This window comes from Sphaeramia orbicularis, chromosome 21 (genome assembly GCF_902148855.1).
Source record: "Sphaeramia orbicularis chromosome 21, fSphaOr1.1, whole genome shotgun sequence".
Taxonomy (NCBI): Eukaryota; Metazoa; Chordata; class Actinopteri; order Kurtiformes; family Apogonidae; genus Sphaeramia; species Sphaeramia orbicularis.
Window position 1 is genome coordinate 23,613,512 of NC_043977.1, and position 26,613 is coordinate 23,640,124.

The following is a 26,613-nucleotide window of genomic DNA, read 5'->3' on the forward strand; positions in this document are numbered from 1 at the left end:
TTCTCTCCTTCAAGACAACCTCACTGCCATTCATTTAGATGTAAGAGAGACTGTCTTGTAGTGGTAAAGCCGTGTTGAAGTGCGGTGTGCAGCTGGTGCTTCGCTGTTCATTGAGCCTCAGCCTGAGACCCCAGCATCTCCGTTTGTATTTGCATCCAGAGTGAATCACCAAGGACCAGTCAGACATGACCACCTAGCTACCGCTTACTTAGCTAGCTGCTAAAGGTCTGCTACAGAGTGTAGATGATCTTCAGACTGTCTTTCCAATAACATGAATGACCCAACATCCCAGGGACATTGTCATACACACGGACCCCTAAAACATGGATGCTCAAAGAACAAGCAGCCAACTCCAACTGACTTTGGTGATGTAATGCGTCACTGACATTTTCATCTTTTAATTGTGCTTCATGTATTTTCTAAATGCCACAATATTTATCCTACACATGAGTATTTATAATGAGTAGTTTATTATCTTGCATTACTCACTTATAATTTTCCCCGTGATGAAGTGGCAAGTAATTGAAAGTTAGCCAACTTCTGTCACTTAAATTCTTGCTCTACAATGCCACTCTGGCTGCTTTTTCTACTGAAGGTCAGCCAGTGACTTTGCAGTTAACCTTAAATCACATAAATTAAAGAACAGCAGAGGGGTCTGGACAGCATCCGTGCATTTGTAGTTTGTCACTGGCATGCTTTGTTGAATAGATGCTGCTTTGATCAGCAGTAATGATTGATTTTCCGATATATTTCTTGGCCCAGCAGGATGAACAGTCCTGCTGAAGGTGTCCCTGTCCCATTTAGATGAAATCTTTGCAGAGCTTATGTGCCTTACCATTAAAGGGAAAAGGGGACATGAAGAAGGAAAATGCAATTTAATGCTCAAAATATGAGACTTGGGTTATTTTTTATGCTACATGTGAGTAATATTTACAATCAGGAATAAGGCATTGATTTACTCCTACTTATGTTTATATAACCACAATGTTTATTTCAGAATCAAAATATTCAGAACAGTAGGTTGACTAATATGAGGTGTTTTTACTCTGTGACTACTCATCATTACTCACTTATTCATGGCCTATTATTAGCACAGTTTTGTTTAATTCCTTTTCTGTATTGCTTGATTTACTTTACAAATAGTACAAGAGCTGTCAACTTATTATCTCAGTACAAATAATATGAATACTCCTACATATTGTAATTACTTTGCTGAACATAAACACAATGAAACAACATTTTTCAAAACATCTTAAATACATGAGTATTTATTCATGAACTTTGTCAGAGACACACTATCATCTTAACAAATGTAGGGTTTCCTCATGCTATTCATGATTAAAAAGTACTTATAAGATTTAGTGCATAACAGTTTTAAATGATCACATATCTGATTAAAATACAAGAGTGTTAGTATTCAGTATATCTCTGTGAAACATTGCTCTACTTGTAGTTGATGTAAGTGTGCAGCACTGGATTGAATGGCTCTGTCAGCCTGGGTAATGATGTTAAAAAAAGACATGTGCAGCTTCCTTCTTCCACATGTCACACAGGATCTACATCAATTTACCCTACCATTGTACTTGTTGGTAAATGGTCAAAACATTGCTCTGCTGATCGATAGGCATTATTAGCCAGTTGTAAATTCAGACTATAGTTGTCCTCAAAGACCCTGTAATATAATCTTGAGACATGAGTCTGGTTTTGTTGGCCCACTTTAATTATGCAACAGAGAGGGGAGATCAGCAAACCTGGTACACTGTAGAGTGCTGGTCGATAATGTGATATTGTGGTAGCTTGTATGTGGTGACAATGCAAACATAAATGTTTTTTTCACCCCACTTATGACCACACTTACATCATGCTGTCTTGATGAGCCATTAATATTTGCATGATGCCAGTACAGACATTAATTTTTATTTGTGCATGCATACAGCAGCTGGTTGAATGTAGCAGATGTCTTGTTCCGGTTTCTTCAGTGGCTCACTGGACTTTTGGCTTAGCTATGGTTGTGGAAACTCAATTGATTTCCTTCATCCTTTGTGCATCTCACAGATCAAGGCACACAGATGGTGGGATTACTGCAGAATCTCTCTCTCTCTCTCCTCTTCTCTCGTCTCTCCTCTCTCCTCTCTCTCTCTCTCTCTCCTCCCTCCCTCCCTCCCCCCCTCCCTCTCTACCTAATTCTTACCTTGCTCTTCTTAGCCATGTCAAGACACATGAGTGTCATGGCTTTATTCATGATACTTTATTGATTCCTAAAGGTGAAATTTGACTTTTCATTCTCTCCATCCATCACTAGGGTTGCAGCTCATTGTCAGCTACAGGAATTCCCAGGAGGCTGTAGGAATTTAGCATGTTATCCAAAGACATTTCCATAAAGCAGATTGTTATTATTGTAGGTGACTGACTCTGAAGCTGGCAGTTGATATTATGCAACCCTGCTCAAGCGTGCCTCTCATGGTTTTATTTTTTTTAAAGAAGGGTAACTGAATGTAGGGTTATTTTGTTGATTATGGATAATGTCAATGTATTATATTTGTTTAAACCCTGGAAAATGTGCATCAAAGACATTAATGAAATAGTTACACAAATATGAAGTGTATGTACACTAAATAAACCTAGAATTTACACCAGTATTTATATCACAGAATGAGTTTAAAAGTAGTGCACAATACATTGATAAAGGTATCAAAATATACTCATACTCTATCTGCTAACAACTGTGTGATAGTTTGTTATAAATGTGTTTTAACGTTTATTAAAGCTTTCTCAAAGACTGAATTTATACATACTGTAAGAAACAGCAATGACTGTCTACTTAACTACTGGTCAGGACAGGGTCTAAAAATATACTATTTATATAATATTTATATGCTTCTACGGTTTCAGTGACTGAATCCAAAAGATTCTCTGTATGGTAACAAAAACAGAGAAGTATTCCTTTATACACAGTAACATTTTAATCCCTGCTGTCTTAATAATAATGATTAAACTGTAAACTGCTCCTCACAACACACAAGGTCTTTGTTTTCAATTTATAATCAATCCCAAGTTGTCTTTACTTCACTTGTTTCAATAAAGAGTCTCCAGAATCCTGCTTAATGAACTGAGTCTTGACATGAGGCTTTGATTTTTGCAAAATCATTCACCCAGTTGTACGTAATTAGTTGATGGCTCTGGTCAGAGAACAGTTCTCTTTCACACTGTTTTATCATCTATCTGATTGGGAGGGAACCCCCTCTTTATTTAATTCTGCAGCTTTTCTGGAGCATGAAATGAAGTAGACAGAGCTTGTTTCCATGTGTGATTGAGCTGAGAATGCATTTTAGGGGACCAAAATGAGACAGGGAATGAAGGAGTTTTCTTGCTTATATAGACATTTCATAGATATTGAGCCATACAGTTGAACTCTAACAGTTATGAGGAAATTAAAAAGAGGATTTCCTGTGGTCTCTATGTAGTTTCAGAAATATAGGCCTGCTTAAATAATCTGTGTAAACACTGAATAGTGCTTTATATAAATCCTATCCTCTTCTAATATGAAATCAGGTCTATACAATTTGGTCAAAAGGTCATGTTGTGGTCACATTACTATTTGGGATTGTGATAGGAGTCTACTTGCTTGCTTATCAAGGAAAATACACAGATTATTCGCACTGAAATGTGTATTTTTGTAACTCAAATATACAACCTTAAACTAAAGTAAATCAAGTACTAAAGTAAAACCAAAAACGTAATAGGGACTTCTGTTTTGCATGTTTACGTAGTATCTCTCTGCTCAGTGTAATACAATACATTGCAATATTGAATAAAAATTTTCACCATACAGTAGAGGATGTGCTTATTTTTTTTCGATTTCTGCACTTAGGTTACCCCAAATCCTCACAAATCTGGACCAGTAAATTGTAGTCTTTTGCATTGACTTTGGAATTGCACTGACTGATATTTCACATTTTTATCTCGTCACCAGGCACTGAAAATTAGCTATGCAGACTAACAGCGTTTAGTAGCTTTGTAGTTGTAGTCACACCTAGTATCAAGTATAGCATAGTATGTAGTATTGCAGTATTGTGACGAGTAATTCAGTGTGCAGGTTCATTTAATCCAAACACAGAAACTATTCTCTTTAGTTTAATTTTAGCAGGGAGGCACATGGGACATAAATGCATTTTTAACTGAATACATATTGTTGGCGGAGGTCTGTGTCACTGATGCTGTTGGAGTTGTCAGCCGTTTGGGAAGTATCATTCTGTCATCCACATGGCAAGATGTGCCTTGTCCTGCTCAGAAATCCATAATCGTAGTGACTGGATTTAGAAGATTAAGATCATGACTAATCAAGCCCTGAGCACATATTTCCCAACACGGTAACCGACTTCGTGTGGAGAATTACTGCTGTCTATCTAAACACACTGGTCTGTCATTTCTCAAGGCTAAGAAGAAGTGTTCTCAGCAGCACTTCCACTTCCTGCTGAACTGAAAGTTGATAGTGGAAAGCCATGATACTGCTTTATATCTTAAAACCTTGGTACTACTCACAGCATTGACAAATAATAACATGTGATGGAAATTTTTAAAGTGATTACACTGAAACTTGCAATTCTGCATTGCCAGTAGTAAATTACTTTTTCGATTTTTTACCTTTTCTAAGAGAAACTTTTACTTTTCTTCACATTTTCTTCCCTTCCATTTGCTTATAAATGTACGCTCATGCATAGTCCAATGTTAAACATCCTTAAAAACACTATAATGTCTCCTTACTTCTGTTTTCTTATTAGGTCAAGGAGAGGTTTTATTAACTGGGCTAAGTGGAATATGCTATGTGAACAGACTTAGCGCTTTGTCTTACAGTAGCTTAGATCCTTGTTGGCTTAAGGCAGGCCAAGGATGATGACGATGTTAATGGATCTGAATTATAGATTATAGTGTGTCGTGTACTGCACAGTTGCATGTGAGAGGGCAGAATGCTGAAACGTGCAGACCTGCTCACTGGACCCAGGGAGTTTCCTTGACACATGGGAGATCCTAAGAGAAAAACATCCTGTAGTCAAAACCGCAGGGATCTCCAGATGCACCCGTAAGCATTATCGGCCTGTGGTGGAGGCGGCTGTTTGTCTATAATCTAACACCACCACACAGTTAAGTTTGGCTTCATCTCCTTTTCATTAGTTTTTCACTTCGTAGAAATTTTTTGTGACTTATTTTATTGTGATTAGCTGTGCAGTGCAGTAGTCTCATTCCAAATTGGAGTTGATTGGAGCATAATTGGTGCCTTAATTTATTGTGCATCGCTCTATTATTTAATATTCATTAGGTTTTAAAGGCTACATCACAGTTATATGATAAAGGAAGTTTATTAGGCTGCTCTTCTCAGTGAACCATATTAATCTTTTTCACTTTTGTACCGAACATCCTCATTAGTTGTACTTATTGCTGTATTCTTACAGTTTTCATATAAACCAGCTGATGTTGTTATTCTCAAAACTAACTGTCTAATCAGGCTATGACTGTTCTCTGATCATACAAGAGAAGCTTTAGATGTTTTCTTGTATTGATTTGAATTCTCACCTAATTACCCTTGTTATCACAGTAGTAATGAAAGTGTGGGAACAAGGTGATGTAACACACCATTGCCTATTTGTAAACACATGTGAATGTCTCATTGTGCTGTAAAATTAGTGCACAACATGCAATTTAGTCTGTATAGCATCAGAATTGAGTTGGAGGTAAAGTTCAGACCTCTGCTGAATGCAGTGTGTCTCACCGGTCTCAGAAGCCACTTTCACACAGAGATCCCGGAAAAAGGGCAAGATGGTGATCCCTCCTTTTTTCCACCATTGACCAATTTACACATCCAAGCCAAAGGAGTAACAGAGGTGAGACAGGCTGGACTTTTACACAGCGGACTTGCGTTCCGGAATCAAAGGGGCGCTGATGCAGCTCAGTGTATAGTGCGCATATGGAGACACTGGCATGGATGTCCATGTGGCTGCCATGGCTACATGCCACAGTACCGTGGCTTTTGTGCCAGGGGTGTAAACACCATATAGCCACAGCACCAGTGGCATGTAGCTGGCACGAAGCTGCGGCATCTGGAGCGGCTGCCTCCATAGTCAACCTGCTGTCTCTCAGGTTGCCGCCATCAAAAACATCACAACCTTGGTTGCAGAAAAAGAGGTGTTCCTTTTACATGGCGTTCCAGAATCATGATTTTACCTTTATCGCGGCTCTGTTACTACCTCCAGAGGTGTTACAAAGCCACGATAAAGGTGGGACCAAGTGATCCACCATTTCGTTTACACAGACGTCGTTCCGGAATAAAGGCGAAATATTCCCGTAAACAGAAGTGCTGTGTAAAAGGGGCTATAGTAAACATAATGAAACACTTACCTCAGTAATGCACAGTATAATGAGAAGACTTTTAAAAAGCAGTGCTTCAAAGAGTAGCTCAGGGCATCTGAACCATACATCTGTGAGTGAAATTGATTGTGGGGTAGCCCTGAAAGCCTCTGGGAGATCCGCATGCTTCCTTGTAAAGAGAAATAAACTAGACTAAGTGTTTGATCAGTGACATCGTGGCTCCGTCTCGGGTATTTATACACAAAACCAAAGTGATATGATGAGGCAGGCAAAGTGGTTACGATAGTGTAACTTCCTGCAATTGTGTTTCAGATGAACAGCAAGCCGTGAGCGTGAGGAAGTGTGCTGCCAAGCTGCCTCAGAGGATGCTCCTATCTACGGGGCCCAGTGTTGAGGGAGGTGCGCAGAGCCAACTGGTGCCCAACATGTCTCACCACCAACACTACCAGCGAGGCCCCCATGGCCGCACCATGAGCTCTGAGGAGAGGAGCTTCACACCCATCAACAAGAGCTCCACACCAGTTCACAAAAGCGCCTCCTCCTCTTCTTCATCCCAGCGCGACAGCCGGCAGGTAATTCACAGGCCACATGAGGCATCCATCTAGTATTTCTTTCAAATGACAGCAGCGCTTTGAATGAGTGTAACAGTAGAGGAGACACAACAGGAGGGAGGAGTGTGTATTATCTTAGGTTGCTACAGTCTACTGTCAATGCCATCCTCTTCTGCAATACAAAAATAGGAAGACAGAGGTGAGCTGGGTCTGTGAGGAAGTCGTAAATCATGAAATATTCATTTGGTGGTTTAATAAAGTGTGAAAGACGAGCATAAGTCAAAACTATTGAGATGTGGTGTTTTTGTTTTTACAATAGACAACTGATGCATATTACCAACAATTCAGATGATTAATTCTGAGATGAAATTTTCATCAGTTTTTATTGTTACATAGTCTTTTAGCTTGGTTTTAGTTCAGCTGAAGCTAGTTTTATGAGTGCATGAATAATAGAAGTTTTTTTTCTGAGAAACGGACTTGTATAGTTTTTATTTAGTGTTAGTTTTAGTTTTGCAGGTGCTATAAAGACAGCCCTGTTTTATAAAAGCTAAAATATAGGATGAGAGAATGTATCAACTATGGTTTACACAACTATTGTTTATTACAGGTATTATATAGTGTAAAGTTATGTTAGTGCATCATGAACCATGTTAACACCATGGAAGACAAAACAAGAGCTGATTTTACCTGCATTTCTGCTTCATTCTTGTTTTTTGATTTGGGTCATTTTTATGTATTATGCTGTTGTCATTTTTATTTCATCAAGCAGAATTATCCACTATTGTGCTACTTTCAGTTTTAGTCTTGTTTTGTTAACTACACCATTTGTATATCTTTTTTCACTAATCCCCTTTTCCCTCTGCAGAACAGTCTTCTTTGATTATAGCTAATGAGTAAAAGTTTTTTTCCTTTCAAAAGGCCATTAAGAACAACTAATCGACTACCCTTACACCCTATCAACTGATAAGGTGACTAATCAGCCAAGTGAGAGTAGACCTAATTCCCTGGTTGGTAAAGGAAAACCTTTTAGAGCCATAGTAAACAATGAATTAGACACCATCTTATTTCACAGTTCACAGGCCAAGTGCTTAAAGTTAACCCCATCCAAAGCCCCCAGCCCTCCTTACCTCATTGTGCTGCTGCGTCACTGTGGCTGCACAGAAACAGGACACTGCAACTGGAATCTCTGACATCATAGCCTTTTCCATCGGCACTGGCTGATGAATATTTCATGAGGGACAGGCGGAGGCTTGGTGCTCCACTGAACATGTGGCACGCTCTGGTATGCCGTGTGGGAGCCCAGCTTGTGTCCGCAGGAGCTGGGAGCCAGTTTTGAAAAATGGGGCCCGGTTCAAAAGCAAAAAATCAAAAGAAAGGCCTGCTGCTTGATGAGGCAGACAGTTAACCCTTCAAATCCTTCTGTTCATTATCCTTTTCTTTAACTGCCTACTTTAATAAAAAAAGGCTTTTATGGAAGAAATGCTTTGGCATTTCATTTCCCAGTTGCTTTATTATCTGTAAGCCAGGTTCACATCAAAGCAGGGTTGTCTCCTAATACTTATTTCATTATTCATCTTTCTTTATCTGTTTAATAAAGCTAAGAACTACCCAAAGAGGCATCCACTAAGGCATTAATAACCAAAGTCTTTTTTACACCTGCTTGAGCAAGACCTATCAATGGGATTTTAAAGGACTTGTGTAGAATTTAATTGGGAATTAGTTCTGTTTTCATGCAGCTGCTTTGTGTTGACGTATAGCAAATTTTTTGATGAAAGATGCAGCAATATCAAAATTACAGCTGAGTTACATTCAGTTCAGGATTGTGTCTGATAAAACGAAAAAAAAGTGTTTCATAATACATACACATTTTTCAGCACATTTAAAGAGACATTGTCAACATCAGTTATTTGTAAGGGTCCATCAGGCGTACACATCCTGACACCAAAACGCTCTGCCTGCAAGTACAGTATGTATTAGTTTGAGGCAAACATTCATGAATTCACTTTTCCAAACTGCTTAATCCTTGCGAGGGATGCTGGGATATTGGAGTTTACCACATATACAGGCAAAGGGGTGGTACAACTGTGGACATGTCACCAGCTCACATATAGAAACTAGAAAAGCACTCGGAGAGTGCAGACCTCCACCAAGGCAGATCAGTGCCCCCTCCCGATCACCACCAAAATTTAATCATTTGTTCCTTCTGCCAGTATCAACATTTCCTGAAATTTTCATCCAAATCCGTCCATAACTTTTTGAGTTATCTTGCACACGGACAGACAGACAGACAAACCAACGCCAGCAAAAACATAACCTTCTTGGCAGAGGTAACAACCATTCACTTGCACATTCACACCTGCAGGGATTGAACCCATGCCCTTCTTGAGGTGAGGGTAACAGATGCAACACTATACCACCCCTAGTTACAAACATAAATGTACAAACTGACAAAACATGGAGGCATTGGCTTGTGATTTAGCTATCTGGTAAAAGTAACAAACCTTGAGTGATATTCTTTGAAGCATGATTTACATTGTTGATAATAAGACTTGATTGCAAGCTACAATTGTAGAATTGACAAATTGTTATAACTTATTAAGAACAGAAAACTTCATGTCACTCTTTATCTCCACCCTGTCCCTCTGTGCTTGGCAATGGATGAAGTCAGCTCCAAATTCACTCTTGTTTTGGAACCTGCTTTGTCTGCTTGGCGTTATGCCTCGCTATATTTGTATGTGTTTTTGGTCCTGTGCATATCCACAATTTTCATAGCTGTTTACAATTTTACACCTTCAATCTCATTTTCACACCATTATATGAATGTACAGGCAAAGGTATGAGACTGAAGATTAATTCACCTCTGTTAAGGTTCACTGAGAGGGATCCGCTTTGTTTAAGTCTTGGTATTGTGTTTTTGTTATGTCCTTTAAGATGCCTGTATGGTCGCATTATGCTGCATCATTTTCTGCTTCGTGTGTTCTGTTGTTCAGGGAGATTCAGTGATACAGAATATACAGTACATGCTCCCCAGGGATGTCATGTGGAAGGAGGTAGATGATGAAAAAATACTTCAGAGAGCTTGGCTGGGCATCAGTTGTTTTCTCTTCTTTTTGTTTTTTTTTTTTTTTTTGTTTTTTTTGAGGAAAACTGAGAGCAGGGCATTTTGTGAGGGGAATGCCTAAATGAGATCCAGCCCCCGTTTTCTAATCAATTCATGTCACTTTCCCCTCTGCTGACGACTACTTTTCACCATGGATGTCCTCTTGAGAGCAATTAGATTCACCACCTGCAGTAAACTCAGACACAAAGACAAACACAGTCATTTCTTCATCAACACATTGCAGGTTAATTCAGGATGTTGCTGCAACTCTCTCTTTTCTCTGTATGCTAATGAGGTCAGGTGGGGCTTATGTAATTTGACTAGAAACTGCTTTTTCACAACATGTTTGTGGACTGCTTTGAGAAGAACAGCAGGTTGTAGATTATTATATTACACTCGGATATTAGAAAAGAAAGTTGAACAAGCTCAATCATAAGGTAACTACAGTGACCTGGGGAAATACCTGAAAGATTGAGATCTTTTCACCTTGGACACAGAAAGAGAAACCACATAAGATATTTAATTACTTTGTGCTTTATGACAGAATAAAATCAGTGAGGGGTTGATTAACAAGATCTGACAGTGACTGTTTATTTTCTAACTCTGATGTTTGATTAAAGAGAACAAGAGTGCAGAAATGCTTCTTCCATGGCCAGGTTATCGTCATGTCTAATATGACACTCATGTAATACTATGTTTTTTTTCCTCTGTTGTAGTCAGGACCTAGCAGCCCACCTTAAAACACAGAGGAGACAATGTTGACAGAGAATAAAAATAAAACTTGCAAAAATATTAAAAATCTTGGCAATCTCTGTGAGGATTTCTGTCTTCAGCTGATGTTTTCCCATATGTCTAAATATGGTCAGGTTTTACTTTATCATCCGATCTGCGGTTTGGACTGATAACAAGAACAAAATGTGCTGGTTCTAGTGAAACAAAGAGGGGATACCCGTATCTCGGTCAGTCATCCAACACCTCCAGGTTTCCTCTCCTCTTTCTCAGTTTTCCAGAGGTGTTTTTGCAGAGTCAGCCATGACACGGATGTCACACACATGGACTGTGTTGAGTGTTTACACAGTGCATGAGACTGTGCTTATACACTGTCTCTCAGGGTGTTAACTTCTCATCCATGTGGCCCCCCACCCCCTCATCCCACTCTAGGTTTTACTGCTGAGCCAGCCGCACATTGCAGTGAAATCCATCCTCACTACAATCCTTTTGTGGTTTTGGGTTGCTGAAACATAATTGTTAATATGCGTTGGAAACATGTCCATTTGTCTACCAAATGTTGTAGGTGGATATTCTTACAAGAACAGGAGGACACTATTTGTATTTTGGAAAGTACAGTATTATGTGTGTAGAGGTTTGCATGTTGTTCAAAATCAAAAACTAATTTCAACTTGATAGTTACCAAACCACAACCAATAACTTATTTATACCCCAACAGCATCACACACAGTGTGCAGTAATGAGTTTTTGCCCCATATGGCAGTAGAGAGGAAGCAGTTGCAATAATGTTATTTGTAGCATCACAAGTTAATTATCTTTTTATTTTTGCCCGTCATATTCCCTCGATTCCATGAGTGGTTCAGTATTTTTGGTGTATTGTTTTTATTTTATTACTATTTTAACTATCTTTGCTGCTGGATGAATTTACTGAGGATAGCATAAAGAAGACCTTGGTCCATACTTCTAGTGTGGGTGTAAGGTTGGAAGAAGATAACATTTTGTTTTAGAGTTGAGTGTATTGTGGGATTCTATACAAAAGTTCAGTTCTGAAAAATATTCTTAATTTTTAAGTAAAAGTGTAGCTAATTACACTTAGGGTAGCGCTGTGATTTCAGACATTATGGTGGCTGTGACAAGTCAAAATGCAGATACTACTGTTCTGACTGCATAAAAACATTTTTTATCCTGATTTATTTAGGCTCTTTACACTGTGGTGGTATTTGTTACAGTTTCTTACTTAGCGAACAGTTTCACAGTATATTAAAATTGTAACCCAGTACACAGCCACAGTTCAGGGACTTTACTAGAATAGCTCAGTTCAAAGTCGTATTTGGAATATTAAGAACACAAAAAAGCATGAAGTCTCTAAAGTGTAACTATATTTGCCACACAAATTAGAGGTAAACTCTTGGTGGATTTTTAAAGGTCAATATAATGATAGTTTGGAGCAGAAAAAGCCAAATAAGCACCTACCACCCCAATCCCCCCAAAACAACTGGCATCTCTGAATTATAATAAACTATTGAACTGAACATCAGCTCAGTCATAAATCAGTAAGTCTGAAATTAAACATCAAACTAGCCATTTTTGACCAATTGCTCTCCTTTAACAACAGAGTAGTTATGATCGAGAAGCGTAACATTAACCCATAAAGACCCAAACATCCACTGGTGACCAAAGTTATCTACTAATCTAAAGTGTTTAACATCTGTTGATCCACTAATCCTATCAATACATGTAAATAATTGATGTAAAATGCAGTTATTAATCTTTTCATAGTCATCACATATGACCCATTTGGACATTCAGAGGCTCCGTCGTGAACATGGAAACACCGTCGTCTTCTACAACATTGATTCACCAGTAAAATCCATGGAGTTTAATAAGTGACAGTGGATGGACACACTTGATTTTATGTTCAGTTTTTGATTTTTTTTTTTTTTTTACTGCAAATGCTACTTTTTCTTCGGTTTTCTCTGTTTTGATATGATAACCTTTGAATGTGCTTGAATTTTCATCAACATCTACATTAAATGTAGGAAATTAAATATAGGAAAATACATGATTTACAGTGAAAAAATTCAAAATACAGAGGGTAATGTTATTATAAATGAGAGTAAATCACTTAAGAAAAGTTAAATAGAGAGAACAATTCATTTTAGATCTGCCATAAATGTAGCACTGGGTCTTTATTTGTTAACTATCTTCCACTATTGGAACCAAGTTATCTCAGTACCAGTAGTTTCTAAAACATCCTTTAGGTCCAAGTTACTCAGCCAAACCAATTAATCTGTCTATCACTAATATAGCTGTGGCAAATGGAAAATGCATGACCTGTCTGTGACCACTTATCGACGTGTATAGCGATTATGACATTGCCTCATAAAGAAAGTAGGTAGAAAAACTCACAGGAACTCATAGAGCCATCCAATGTCATATCATTACCTATACTTAGATTTTAATGATGAATTCCAGCAGGATAGTACAGTTTGTATAATGAACTGTCAGTGTGATTTGAGCAGCTTCCAGCAGTAGAGAATGTGGCCTCGCATGTGCATTAATGTCTATGATAGTGTCAGAGAAATGTGTCACTGTTGTACTGATATTTATAGTGATGATTTAGCCTAAGGCTTCCCCAAGGAGTGTTTGTCCTTTCTCCTGCTCAGGGAGACCTTAACTGTAATAGTGTGATTCATTGCAGCATTAAAAGGTTCAACATGAGTGTCAGCGTAGGGGCTGGACTATTGATGATGAGAAGGAGACATGTCTATTCATATTTTTCTTATTCGTGTTGATTTTATTGACACCTATAAATATCTTGTAACTGCTACGGCTTTCGTTGTGTAATGTAGACCTTGATTTCAACACAAAAACATACAACTCACTCAAGTGGAAGTTAGCTAGTATCAAATGAACAGGCACAGGAAGTTAAAGCTTTGTTTTTTTAAGTCTTGATACGGCTGAAACATGACAGCCTTTTACTGAGTCACTGAGTCTGCCACAAGAGCCTTCATTAGAGGAGTAAACTCACCAAGAGGGACCAGCTCATTCAGCTTTAAATTATTCTGCAGTGAGATCAATGAGTGCAAGCAAAGTGCAGGAAATCACTTTGGTTCTGTGCGCGGGGTCAAATCACAAAAAGCAAATCCTCCAAGTGTAGCTGTAATTTCCATAAACTTAGCATACACCCTACATTGTGCATTTTCTCTGAGTCAGAGGAAGGGTGGATATAATGAATTTATTGATGACATGCATAACGAGGATCTTAAAACAATGCAGGAAAGCATATTGAATTGCAATGTTTGCAGGATAAGGAATACTTTACTTAGTGTAGTATTGATTTATCAGTTTGGGCCTGTTGAAAGTCTGTGTTTTTTTAATGTTGCAGATACGCAGGAAGCTGGCCCGCCTGTTTAATGAGACACTTGTCATTTGTTGGACTATAGTGCTTCTAAATAAAGAGCAGCTGATGTATTGATCACTAACGATCACATTATGTAGTTTGCTTGTTAAAAGCAGTAACGACCTAATCATTTCAAGTGTGAGTAGACCTACTTATATTACATAATAGCTTTGATTGTGATGTGCATTTGCTGATGAATGAGTTATTCCACCTCCCCTCTTGCATGAAGCGACTGACAGGAGGAGCTGCAGCCTGTGAAGAAACATGACCTCATTACAAGAATGATCTGTTGGCTTGGTCACTGCTTTAAACAAGCTGTCTTTGCTTTTTTTAAATGTCCTGCAGACCAAGGTCAGCGAACATAACACACAACTAGAGAGCCGTCTTAAAGGGCTCAGCATCACACAGGGTCACATCTGGTTTATCAATAAAGCTTGTGTATGTTGACTTCTGCAGTTAGTTTCACAGGCTTTTTAGTATGAAACATAACTGTCTTACCCACTTCACCAGAGCTGCATTAAGAGGATTTTAAAGCCTTAAATGTAGTTTTTCTCATCCAGTGTCTAAAAATGCTATAGAATGTTTGGAATTCTTCAGGCCCCGCTGTGTCATCAATCAGCATTCAACACCTTTCCTCTAACAGCGACATGTAAGGCAGAAAAGCTGTGGGTTTTGAAACCACTTTAAACAACAAAATTAATGTTTCCCGTAGTCTGTCTCTTTCAGTTTCTTTTGGCACAGCAATGGAAATACTCTTTCCTCCCAAGAAGTATTAAGATATCTCAAAAGTTCACTTAAAAATATGCTGAAACCTAGTTTAATTGAACTGCATTTTTCTTCTTATGTATTTATTTTAATGGACAGCAAATAGAGTAAAAAATATGAACGTGTCTCATGTTGTTGAGATACTTTTATTTAAAAGCAAAATGCAAGGCCAAGTCCTTTGACCTCGTTTTAAAACACCCAGAAATGAATCAAGTTTTTTCCTTATTGCACAAAATATTAATCAGCATCTAAACTCTTTAATCTAAACTCTAACTTATGAAGATAGAGTGTAGAAAAACAAGAGATGAACAGTAAATTACAAACACATTGCAAAATACTAATCTACAATGAAGTGAAACCTGTTGTTTTACCTGTCCTTCATTCACACGCTTGCAAACATTTGGCCAGTCACAGGACGCAAACTGTCAACTACCCTCACGTTAATGAATCTGATAATGATTTCAATGTTTTTTACATATTGCAATTCATATTGATTTCACTCATTGTGAAGGACATCTACTGTATGTAGTGTTTATTAAAGTACACACATTTTTAGTTGTCTCCAAATTGTAAGTAAGTAAAACAAGGCTGCTCAGCTAAAGCAGACAAAAGAGCAGCTAAAGAAAAGTAGTTACATTTGCACAAACTAATACATCTTGTCAAGCCTGTACAGCAGCCGAGTTAATGATAATCCTTTTTTCATTCATTTTGCTTTCATCCACACTGTGCTCCCAAGATTCCTGATCATCCCATCAGTTGGATTACGGCGTGATCTCTTACCTGTCCCTACCTGACCCTGCCGTCCCTCTACTCCAAAGACGTCACTTTGATTTACAGACCTACTAGAAGCAGGAAGAGCACAGTCAGGAGAAAGCTAATGGAGTGGAAATGCTGAGAGAGCAGGAGGAATTTGAGTCAGGCAGTATGTTTTTTCAAATATGTGGTACGGGGGGGAAAGGATGAAACAGTTTCTTTCATTTTCCTCTGTCTGCTCAGCTATGGGACAGTGACAGGCAAATCTATGGTTTTTAATACACCAAGACTGTCTTATGTTTCTTATCCTGAAGAAGTGAGTGGATTCACTGTGACATAGACTTTTATTTTTATTCCTCTGTAGGAGCCAGACAGCTGGGAAATCATCGAGGGACTGAAAATTGGTCAGAGCAATGTCCAGAGGCCAGATAAACATGAGGGTTTTATGTTGAAGAAGCGGAAATGGCCCCTGAAAGGCTGGCATAAGGTAAGATCCTGTAGCAAAGCGTGACACAATAGCTTTTGTTGCTGGAGAATTCTTTGAAGCAGACCTGCTCCCAGAATGCTAAACAGCATGCAGTCGAGTAAATGGGCTTTTTGGCTTTAAAGAAATCCCTCTTTTATGCACCTTGCTTTACCCTGTCTGGGCCCCTCCTGCATGCAAATACAGTCGTCACCTTCAGGACCAGTTTAACTTGTTTTTTCAAGGAAACATGAACAACGTTGGTAGCACATTTGCACGAACACCACAGGGACATACCACTACTATAAATACAAGACACACCAGAACACTAAGCATTTTGTATTAAATCTACAAAATAAGCATGTCCAAACACATCAGCGCTGGAATGGTGTTTCAGCATCTGTCATTCCTGTTATCTAACTAACACGTTCTTTTTTTTGCTCATCTTTTCCCTGCAGCGATTTTTTGTTCTGGACAATGGTATCCTGAAGTACTCCAAGTCCCCCATTGATGTAAGTAACCCTGACTATAACCCACAGGCAGAAACAGGGCAGCCTGCCCTGACATCAGCTCCGCTTGGCAATGACTCAGCAGAAACATCTGCAACACAGGTCACAGTTTGCAGTGTTTTCAGCAGAATATCATTACTTTAAAAGAAGGAACGCATTTGATCAACAAAAAATGGAAATGTGAAGTTGATGTGAAGATATGCATCTATCACCTTTCAGTCATTTGATGACATTTACTTGTTTTATTCATGATGTTTTACTTCTTAAAGTGAATATAGTTTTGAGTATGTGTTCATTTTTTAATTCAGTCTTTCATTATTGTAATTACAGGTTTTATGTAGCTTTTTGAGTGCACAAGTAGAAATAACTAGCTGTCATTTAGTGCTTATTAGGTCTGTTGTTAATTTTTCCTGGTATTATGAGGAAAGTCTTCATTTATAGAAGGTCAAACAGGTACAATTAAGAACTGCACATCAGCAAATTATTTATTAAATGTCCCATATACTGGAAAATAATTTTATTCTTTTTCATTATGAACAAGGAATATAGATAGATAATTTAAAAAAAAAAAAAAAAAAGAAGCTGATTACACCTGCATTCTGTATAATTTGAGTTTGTGTTGCATTATTGTTATGATTATTGAAAAAAAAACATTTCAGTTTCAGTTAACTGCAGTTCTTAGTTTTAGTCTGTTAACAACAATAACCCTGTAACTAAGTAAACAACTGCTGGATTCTTTTGTTTTTTACAGTGTTTTTGATGCAGTCAAGTCTAAACAGAGCATAAAAACTTTGTTATAAAGGCAATTGCTGAATAACAAAAAAAAAATATTTGTAATGTTCAAATATGAACTGAAAAGTTATTTTTCCATTGCTTGCCTCAGATCCAAAAAGGCAAACTACACGGCAGCATCGATGTCGGCCTCTCAGTCATGTCAATCAAAAAGAGGGCTCGACGCATCGACCTGGACACGGAGGAGCACATCTATCACCTGAAGGTAACTCTGATCAATACTGTCATTTCAGCGCTGGTAAACAGGTCAGCAGGTCATGGACTTCAGACCGCTTTGTCCTGTCTTTCTCTCAGGTCAAATCCCAAGACATCTTTGATGCTTGGGTGTCCAAATTACGTCATCACCCGGCTTTACCGGCAGAATGAGATTGTGCGATCACCTCGAGAGGCCACGATGCGAACGTTTCCCCCGCCAGCTGCCATGGAGTCCCCACAACCAGCCTCAAGTGTGGGTCTTGAATCCAAGGTGTGTCTCTATCTGCCACAGCACTGCTATAGGTCGTACCAACAAGGGTTGAGTTTCAAACCTGATTAATGATTCATGCATCATCATTATATTTAACCAAACATTAAAACTTCTACTCAATCATATTTGTATACCTACATTTATTTTACTTAGATTAAATTTAACCTTAACTCCAGTCATTTTCAAATGTACATTTAGGATATTAAACTTAAAAAGTCTGTCTTTTGTTGGTTTTAGTCAAAACAAGGCTCCACCCAGTCAAGTTTTGTGATGTGATAAAATTGTGGTTCAGTAAGGACACTGTTACAGAGCGGAACAGGAAGCCTGGACCAACTGTAAAACATGGCTATTTTTTATTTACTGCGTTCTTCTGTTTCCGTTTCTGTTTATATCCTATTATTTATCTATCTTTCTCCATTAATCTCTAGACAAAGGAAAAGCCAAATTGGGTAGTAGTAACCAATTAACTAATAGGTTAATTGGTTAATCTAAATTGCCCATAGGTGTGAATGTGAGAGGGATTGTTTGTCTCTATATGTTCAGCCCTGCGATGAACTGGCGACTTGTCCAGGGTGTACCCCGCCTTCGCCCCTATGTAGCTGGGATAGGCTCCAAGCGACCCCCGTGACCCTAGTGAGGATAAAGCGGGTTCAGAAAATGAATGAAAGGAAAAGCCATTAGTGCTTCTCTGTCAAGCTGTCATGAATAATGAACTTTTATACTCGCATCTCAACAGGATGCATGTGTAGTTAGTCATTTTAATTTGGTTAATCAAACATTTTTGCAGTAAATAAAACCACCACTGCGTAATTTAAAATCTCAGATTCAGTTAACTCTGGGTTTAGAAGCTTAATCGTCAAATAACCGAAAACTCCACTTTGATAAAATAAGAAGCTCCTCTGTGTTGTGTTTAGTATATCTACTTTTTGGAGTATTATCTTTAAAATGACAGTATTGACGCTAATAAGCTCAAATAATACAGCACAGATTTCATGTTGACACAGACCAGCCTTTACGCTTTTTCCTGAGTGTTTGGCTTAAAAGTTATCTCTCCTCTGAGCTGAGAGCAATTACTAATTCACAACGGGTTTGTCATGGGGAATGAAAGATCGCCTAGTTCTTTTTTTTTATTGGAAACTGGGATAGAGTACCAAAATATCATCCAGAAGTGAGCAAGCTCAAATTCACTCAACACTCACAGTAAAGACAGGAAGATGAAACTGTGTCTGTCTCAAGCTGATATTCTCATACATACGGCTATATCTTTTTATTTATTGCCATATATGTGATTTTTCAATTAAGACCCTGTTCTGTTCCCTGATGTTAGCGTGATAATAGTGACTGAATAGGTAATTGTATCCAGATTATTGAGAAAAGTAAATGGCTCGTTTGTCTAGACTTGCAGTTAAGTGTGAACCCCTCCCTGCTCAACTGTGTAAATGTGAGGATGCATCCGCCATAGGTTTCCAGTGGGAATGTGACTCCATGCGTCATGCAGATTATTAGGGGTGATCAGTAGGATCGGGGTTGAGAGCAGCTGCTTCTGTCTGATGAGTGGTCCCTGAAGAGCTGCTCCAATCTCAGTCACTATTAAGAGCTACATCAACGATACTTCCAAGGTCTCCTGCACATGTGTATCAGCTCCTAAAGGCAGATATTACAACACATTATTACTGTCACTTAAGTCAACCTGCTCTATTATACTAGTCTGCTCTTTATTGTTATTGTAAAGTGTAAAATAGTGGGTTTTTTTCCACTAATACTCTGGTTATAAATCCAATTTCATGTTATACTTAACTGTCATTTTGCAACTTCATCATACTATATATTACTGTTTATTTTACACCTTACCGTTTAAAGGGGTCATATTTTGCTAAACCCCCTTTTATTAGTCTTTGGTACATTTATTTGTGTATTTGGGGACCCTAATAGTTCAAAAAGTTTGAATTTGAACCCTCCAGGTGCTGCAAAGCTATCTTTATATTCATTTTGGCAAAAATTGAGTGGATTTCTATAACCCGTTTTAATTCCTTCTTAATTTGTTACATCTATAACTAGTTACGTCCTGGCATTTGCTAATATAAGGTCAAGACTTCAGACGAACATTTCTCCGTGTACACCATAATTGTTTATCAGCCACAGCGGTTGTAGTCCATACTGAAAATATGTGCAAACTTCGAGCCGATTACCTGAAATGTTCAGTTGTTGGTTGTAATAGTGAATACAAGTGGCTGAATGGGACAGAGCCGCATGGTCAACAACCTGGAGAGGGTTGGGCTTGAAGTGGCTCATTTGCATTTAAAAGGCCAGCCTGCATAACGACCTTTCTTGTGTCATTACTCAGAAATAGGGTTGAAGATGGACCAGAGGAGTTGAATTAATGAAGAATTCAGACCCAAGCATAGCATTTACAGTTTATGTAGACCACAGGGAAATGTTTTAAAATGCATAATATCACTCCTTTAATTGTCCAGGCTTATACATATATATATATATATATATATATATATATATATATATATATATATATATATATATATATATATATAAATATATATATATAAATATAAATATATATATATATATATATATATATATATATATATATATATATATATATATGTATGTATGTGTGTGTGTGTGTGTGTGTATTTATTTATTTATTTATTTTATATTTTTATATATATCCAGGTCTGTTTCTATACTTCTAATTTATTATGTACAGTGCATTTGCTCTTGTGTTTCTATTTTTCAGTTTTTGTACTCAGTATAACTGAATGCCAACAGAAAATAAATCAGCAAAAGTAGATTCTTTAACACACCAGATATATGAGGTTTTTTTTAATTAAATACTCTTAATCAAGACGAATAATGACAGCTACAAAATAAAAGTAAATTTATAAACACCAGAGCAGACTAAACAAAGAGCCAGTTTTATCTCAATATACAGGGGTTGGACAAAATAATGGAAACACCTTCTATGATGCCACAGTGTTAGGTGTTTCCATTATTTTGTCCAACCCCTGTATCTCAACAGTATCAGTGAGTATCATCAGCACAGTACCGTTCATGACTGAGCAAAAATAACAGAAGACAAACAAACTATTGAGTGAATTAAAAATACGTCAGGGAGGGAAGTATGTATTGTCGAATGCATGAAGTCTCTGAAATAGCATACATTTTCTCCTTTCGTAAAAGACAGTAGTCCCTCCAAACAAGTAAGTCTGATCCTGTGATGATTATTAATACATATTTAGGTTTAACTTGACTTTTCCTGTTATGAAGGATCACCCTTATGGGATGTATATAAAACTCTGGTTAACATGATCCCTCACAAACAAGTATGCAAGGTTTATTAAATTGTACCTTGCTTAATTAAAAAAGCAATGTTTCAGGCTTATGTGGCTCTCCATCAGGTCAGAAGGTCAAAGTAGGACTAAAACATTGCCATTAGTAACTTTTGTGTTGTTAAATTCGTGTTTATAGTTTTTTGAAAGCCTTGTACCTCTCTGCATATGTGTTTAATACTTAAAACATACCTACTGCTAAAATATACACCGATTAGCCATAACATTCTGACCACTGACAGGCAATTATCTCATTCCACTGGGACCTGTCAGTGGGTGGGATATATTAGGCAGCAAGTTTGACAAGGGAGAAATTATGATGGTCAAATCACTGGCTCAGAGCATCTCCACATCTTGTTCATTCCCAGTGTAAAGTGGTTAATATCAACCAAAAGTATTTAAAGAACAACCAACAGATCTCAACCAATTGAGCATCTATTGAAGCAGAACATTATTACCATTTGTCTAATCTTGTGTAGGTTTCCCTTGTTTCACAAAACCAGCTCTGACCCAAGGCCTAGACTGCACCAGACCTCTGAAGATGTGCTGTGGTATCTGGACCAAGATGTTAGTAGCAGATCTCTGAAGTCCTGGAAGTAGAAAGGTGGACCTGCCTGATTTATTTGTCCAACACCTCCCACATATGATCAGTGGTCCTTAGATTGGTGTGTCCTTTAGTCCATTTTTGGTCTGTACTAATCACTGCAGAACAGGAACACCCAACAAGACCTGCAGTTGTGGAGATGCTCTGACCCAGTCATCACCGTTACAATATGAACCTGATCAAAGTCACTCAGTACCTTATCGCAATCATTTTGCTGCTTCCAATACATCAGCTTTGAGGACTAAATGTTCATTTGCTGCCTAATATATCCAACCCACTGAAAGGTGCGATTGTATTGAAATAATCAATATTATTACCACTTCTCCTGTCAGTGGTTACAATGTGGATGGATTCAGGTATAGGGATATGCAGCCACTCTTTAATTTTTTATTTTGTTTTACTGGAATAGTCAAGCCTGTATTGTATGACAAAAGGAACACTTAAATAATTCTAGTATATGCTCTTAGGCCACGTTCAGACTGCAGGCAAATGTGGGCCAAATCAGATTTTTTTGCCCATATGTGACCTGTATCCGATCTGTTAAAGACAGTTTGAACAGCACAAATAGATTTTTTCAAATCTGACCCAGGCCACTTTCATATGTGGTCCTAAATACCAAACGCATCTGATAGTTTGCAATGCAACTTCAGTCTGAACGGCCAAGTCGCATTTATCTGACCTTTACGTCATTGAAATGTGACAAACGTCACAATTCTGCATCCCAGGAGGAGGAGCAGTGGGTAAAACACATTTACCGTACTTTCCGGACTATAAGCTGCGCCTAACTATAAGCCGCACTCACCCCGTCTCCAACGTCTCACCATCGCTTCATTGATGCCAAGTTTACGTGCAGCAGCTCTATTTCCTTCTTCGTTAGCCAGATCGATCGTTGGCCCAGAAAACATAAATTAGCTGCATCATTTTAGAGCCGTGGGTTCACAGTATGTGGAAAAAAGTAGCTGCTTGTAGACTGGAAATTACAGTACTTCCGTAAACATAGTGCGTGCCTGCGTGGTCACATATTACGTCAGGACCTCTTTTGCGCATGTGGGTCACTTCAGGGTCGCATTCAGTTCATACTGAAAAGTCACATTTAATGTGTAACATGAACAGGCACACAAAAAAATCAGATTTCACCGAAAAAATCCGAATTGTGCATTAAGACCTGCTGACTGAACATAGCCTTAGTCAATTTCATAGTCAAAACAAATGTGTCTGTAGTTATGGTCTCGTTTTTATTGAGACGATATATGTATTTATCAGCTTTTAGGCACTTCATATCCACCAAGCACATAATGATATGATGTCTCTGAAAATACTACATCTTTCACTGTTCTATTGGTCCAACAGCAGACTAAACCCAGCAGCTTGCCATGGCAACCAGTGGCCCCCAGTAATAGCAGTAACAACAGCCTGCCTGCCTCATACAGCAATGGCCAAAGCAAGGTGGTTGCCTGGCTCCAGGAATCAGAGGAAATGGACAAGTGCGCAGAAGGTGAGTGCTATTTTCCCACCTATATTAGGAACAAATGTGATTGTACAGAGGAGTGGATTGAATCATGGCCTGAGGTTTACGGTAAGCCTTCAGAACCATAAAGGGTGAATTGATGACTGTGTCATGACACATAACACTTGAATGTGTCCGTGAATGTTATTTTCAGAGCTCGCACGATGCCAGTCCAACCTGACTGAGCTGAGCCGGTTATTGCAAAGCCTGGAGATTCTACAAAGGACACAGTCAGCCCCAAACTTCACAGATATGCAGGTGAAAATAAGCACACAGGTGCATTTATGCACATACAAAGAGCAGGAGTCAGAGGTTTTCCCACAATGCACTGTGGGAGTCAATTTGTGATTGTGTTTCCTAGGTAATGATGGCAATATAGAATGAGATAGCTCACAAAACACCTGCGCTTCTTTAACTGATCAGTTTTTGTTTGTTTTTGTCTTTTTTTTGCATTATAATTGTTGGCTGAAATACATTTTTAACAGCATATTTGTCCCAAATTTTTGTTTGCAACTCATTTGTGGTAATGGTGTCATTTCACTACATTCACTGTGTGTTAACTTTTGATTTGTTTGTTTGATGTGTTAATGTGTCCTATTAACTTCACTTTGCATATTTTCATCCACGTGTGCCACTTAGACCAATTGTGTAGAATTGTCAAAGAAAGAAAAGCGCTTGAACAGAAGATGGAGAACAAAAAGTGTCGGCAAAGATGCAAAATTCCAGCTTCAGGTACCCTTCTTTTCAGATTTTCACTCTCTTTTCATTAAATACAGATCCAAACTCACAGTACAGCTGGTTATTTTAAAAACATAAATTTAACTATTAAATCATTTAGATATTTTTCAGTGAAAATGCCACATATGATCTGCAGTTTTTGCCTGATTTTATAGTTTTTATGATTAAACAAACTATTTACAAATATGGCCTTATGCTTTAAGAAATTGTTAGTGGGATTTTCCACATTTTTTCCATTTTGTAGGCGAAATGATAAATTGACACATTAAGTCGGCTTTATCTGTTCATGAATTTAATATTGGAAATCACTAAATTTACTTTTTAAGCGTGTATCAGTGGTAGAGTTATAACTACTGAAATACTTATGTACAATTCTCTTAGACAGAATATTATTAAAACATGTGCACAGCTGAGACAAAATAGTTTTTGCTCCTACTGTCTTCTTAGATTTATTTCCTTTTTTGGTACTTTAATTAGTCTGCACCACAGCTGGCATGTATTAGAGAGATACTTCACACACTCAGTAATGATTTTCCGTTTTGGCTAATTTGCCCTCACTTTGCTTCTTATAAAGGCTAAATGTCCTTTATACACAACTGCTTTTTTATGTTTTTATGTGCTATAGGGACTTTTCTTTTAATCACTGATAAGCCTCAGAGTCTAAAGTCTGCTCAATTTTTAAGTTTAATAAGGATTAATACAAGTAGTAAGTCAAGGACAACTCAATTTACTTTTAAACATTGTCCCAAATTGCAGTGATGAAGAATCTCAGATATATTTTAGACCCAACAGTCAACAGTCAGTGGCTTTGACTCGATTAATCTCAATGATTGAGGATCAGCAGCAGGCGTAGGCAAATAAGAGGCATTCATTACGTTTCAGTGTTTTCATTTAATGGCTGTGTGTTATGTATTGGTATGGCATGTCAGATCCTCAACCCGAATAAGTGCTGCTTTATTGCACACAGCTTTGTTCTGGCTGTCAGACAGCTCCAACACGACCATGCCTCCCAGCTGATTGAATGACACTAGTCCTCTGTGGATGCCATTTCTCTTTCTCTTTCTCTCCAGGTCCCTCTCTCTGCCAGCATGTCCCCTGTCCGCCTCCACTCATCCAATCCCAACCTGTGTGCCGAGCTGGTGGACTTTCAGCCTCCTGTGTCACGGCTGACAGACAATGTGGAGTGTGCCAGTGACTACATTAAACTCCAGGAGGAATTCTGCACCATCGCCCAGAAAGGTAGGCAGGTTGTATGCATGATTACACTACCAGAGAAAATGAATGAGGTGTCAACAAGAGGTGTCATCAAGTCTCAAAATATGAGAGCCCTTGTAAACATAATATAAAAGAAACCGGTACAATTGGATTGCTTCCAGGTGCACACAGATAGAGGTTAGAATTCAAAAACTAGAGGGTAAACCCACATTGCATGAATAAGGGAACCTTCAGATAATTTGAGCCCATATTGTTTTGAACTAAACTCATTTTATTAAGATAGATGCAAAATATTACAGATGTGATATTGTTTAGTGTATACATTTTCCTAAAGCTTTCCCTGTAACCCAACCTAAATTGAATATTATTATACCCCAGATATTCAGATATGTGGTGTTTGAGAAGGAGGAGGAAGTTTGCGCCATCACCCACAATAATATAGTCCACAGGCAGTATGCATGGTTGCAGTGACAAAGGTTATTAAATGAGATGTGTTTTCAGGTCATAAGCTAGGTTTTTAGGACAATTAATTGGATCTTACTGTCACTGGTCAACAATGACAATATTGTTGAATATTGTGCTTTATCTCAGAACACAGTGAATTGTTAAAAATAAATCTATAGGGAGCATTAACCAGACTTAAAATAAAGTTCTAATATTTTAGGCATTTTGACCTGACTCATCTCTTTGCCTTCCTGCCCTAAAAGTAGCCTTTTTTATTTGTTGTAAAAAAAAAAAAAAAAAATCTTGTTAAGCATGTTTAACAACACATATCTCTCTATAGTTATAATATATTTAACTTTGTTTTAATGAGATCTTCTAGTTAATATTGAGCTCCATTTAACCATTATTACACTTAAAAAGTTGTTTGCATCATTTCCCAGCAGAGAAAGAAGACTGATTTTTCTTAATTTTAAGAGTGAAATCCCTAACACAATTTAAGATTATTGAGTCTATCATAAAGAATTTGCTTTTTGTTTCACATCACAAGCACAAATTTTACTTAATAGGTTCATTATTATAATTTAGTCTTTTCCTTCTTGTTTTAAGTATTTTAGTTGAGCAAAATTTGCTTACCCTGTCATCAGTTTGGCTTAAAACAAGAAAATCTGGTTATTTTCATAAAGAATATGTTGCTGTTTTTCCATTGTGGAATATGTGACGTACGATAATGTTGACCCTAACAGAAATACATCATAAAACGATTGTTTCCACTGCCTGAAGTAAATGTACTATAATAATGGAAAAGGCAATACATTAAACTTTGCTGTAAAACAAAAACTATACATTATGCTGTTTTGAGAAAAC

The 26,613-nt window shown here is 37.8% G+C and overlaps 1 protein-coding gene across 1 annotated transcript in view; it reads left to right on the forward strand.

Annotated features, from left to right (window-relative positions):
* Positions 1–26,613, forward strand: part of osbpl6 (oxysterol binding protein-like 6) — a 49,404-nt gene that overhangs the window by 297 nt on the left and 22,494 nt on the right. The window contains 10 exon segments of the mRNA XM_030125614.1: positions 6,676–6,935; positions 16,029–16,151; positions 16,586–16,639; positions 17,520–17,633; positions 17,723–17,773; positions 17,775–17,894; positions 23,196–23,340; positions 23,507–23,610; positions 23,992–24,084; positions 25,161–25,329. Of these exon segments, the coding sequence (XP_029981474.1) occupies positions 6,729–6,935; positions 16,029–16,151; positions 16,586–16,639; positions 17,520–17,633; positions 17,723–17,773; positions 17,775–17,894; positions 23,196–23,340; positions 23,507–23,610; positions 23,992–24,084; positions 25,161–25,329 (1,180 nt within the window). The 5' untranslated portion in view covers positions 6,676–6,728.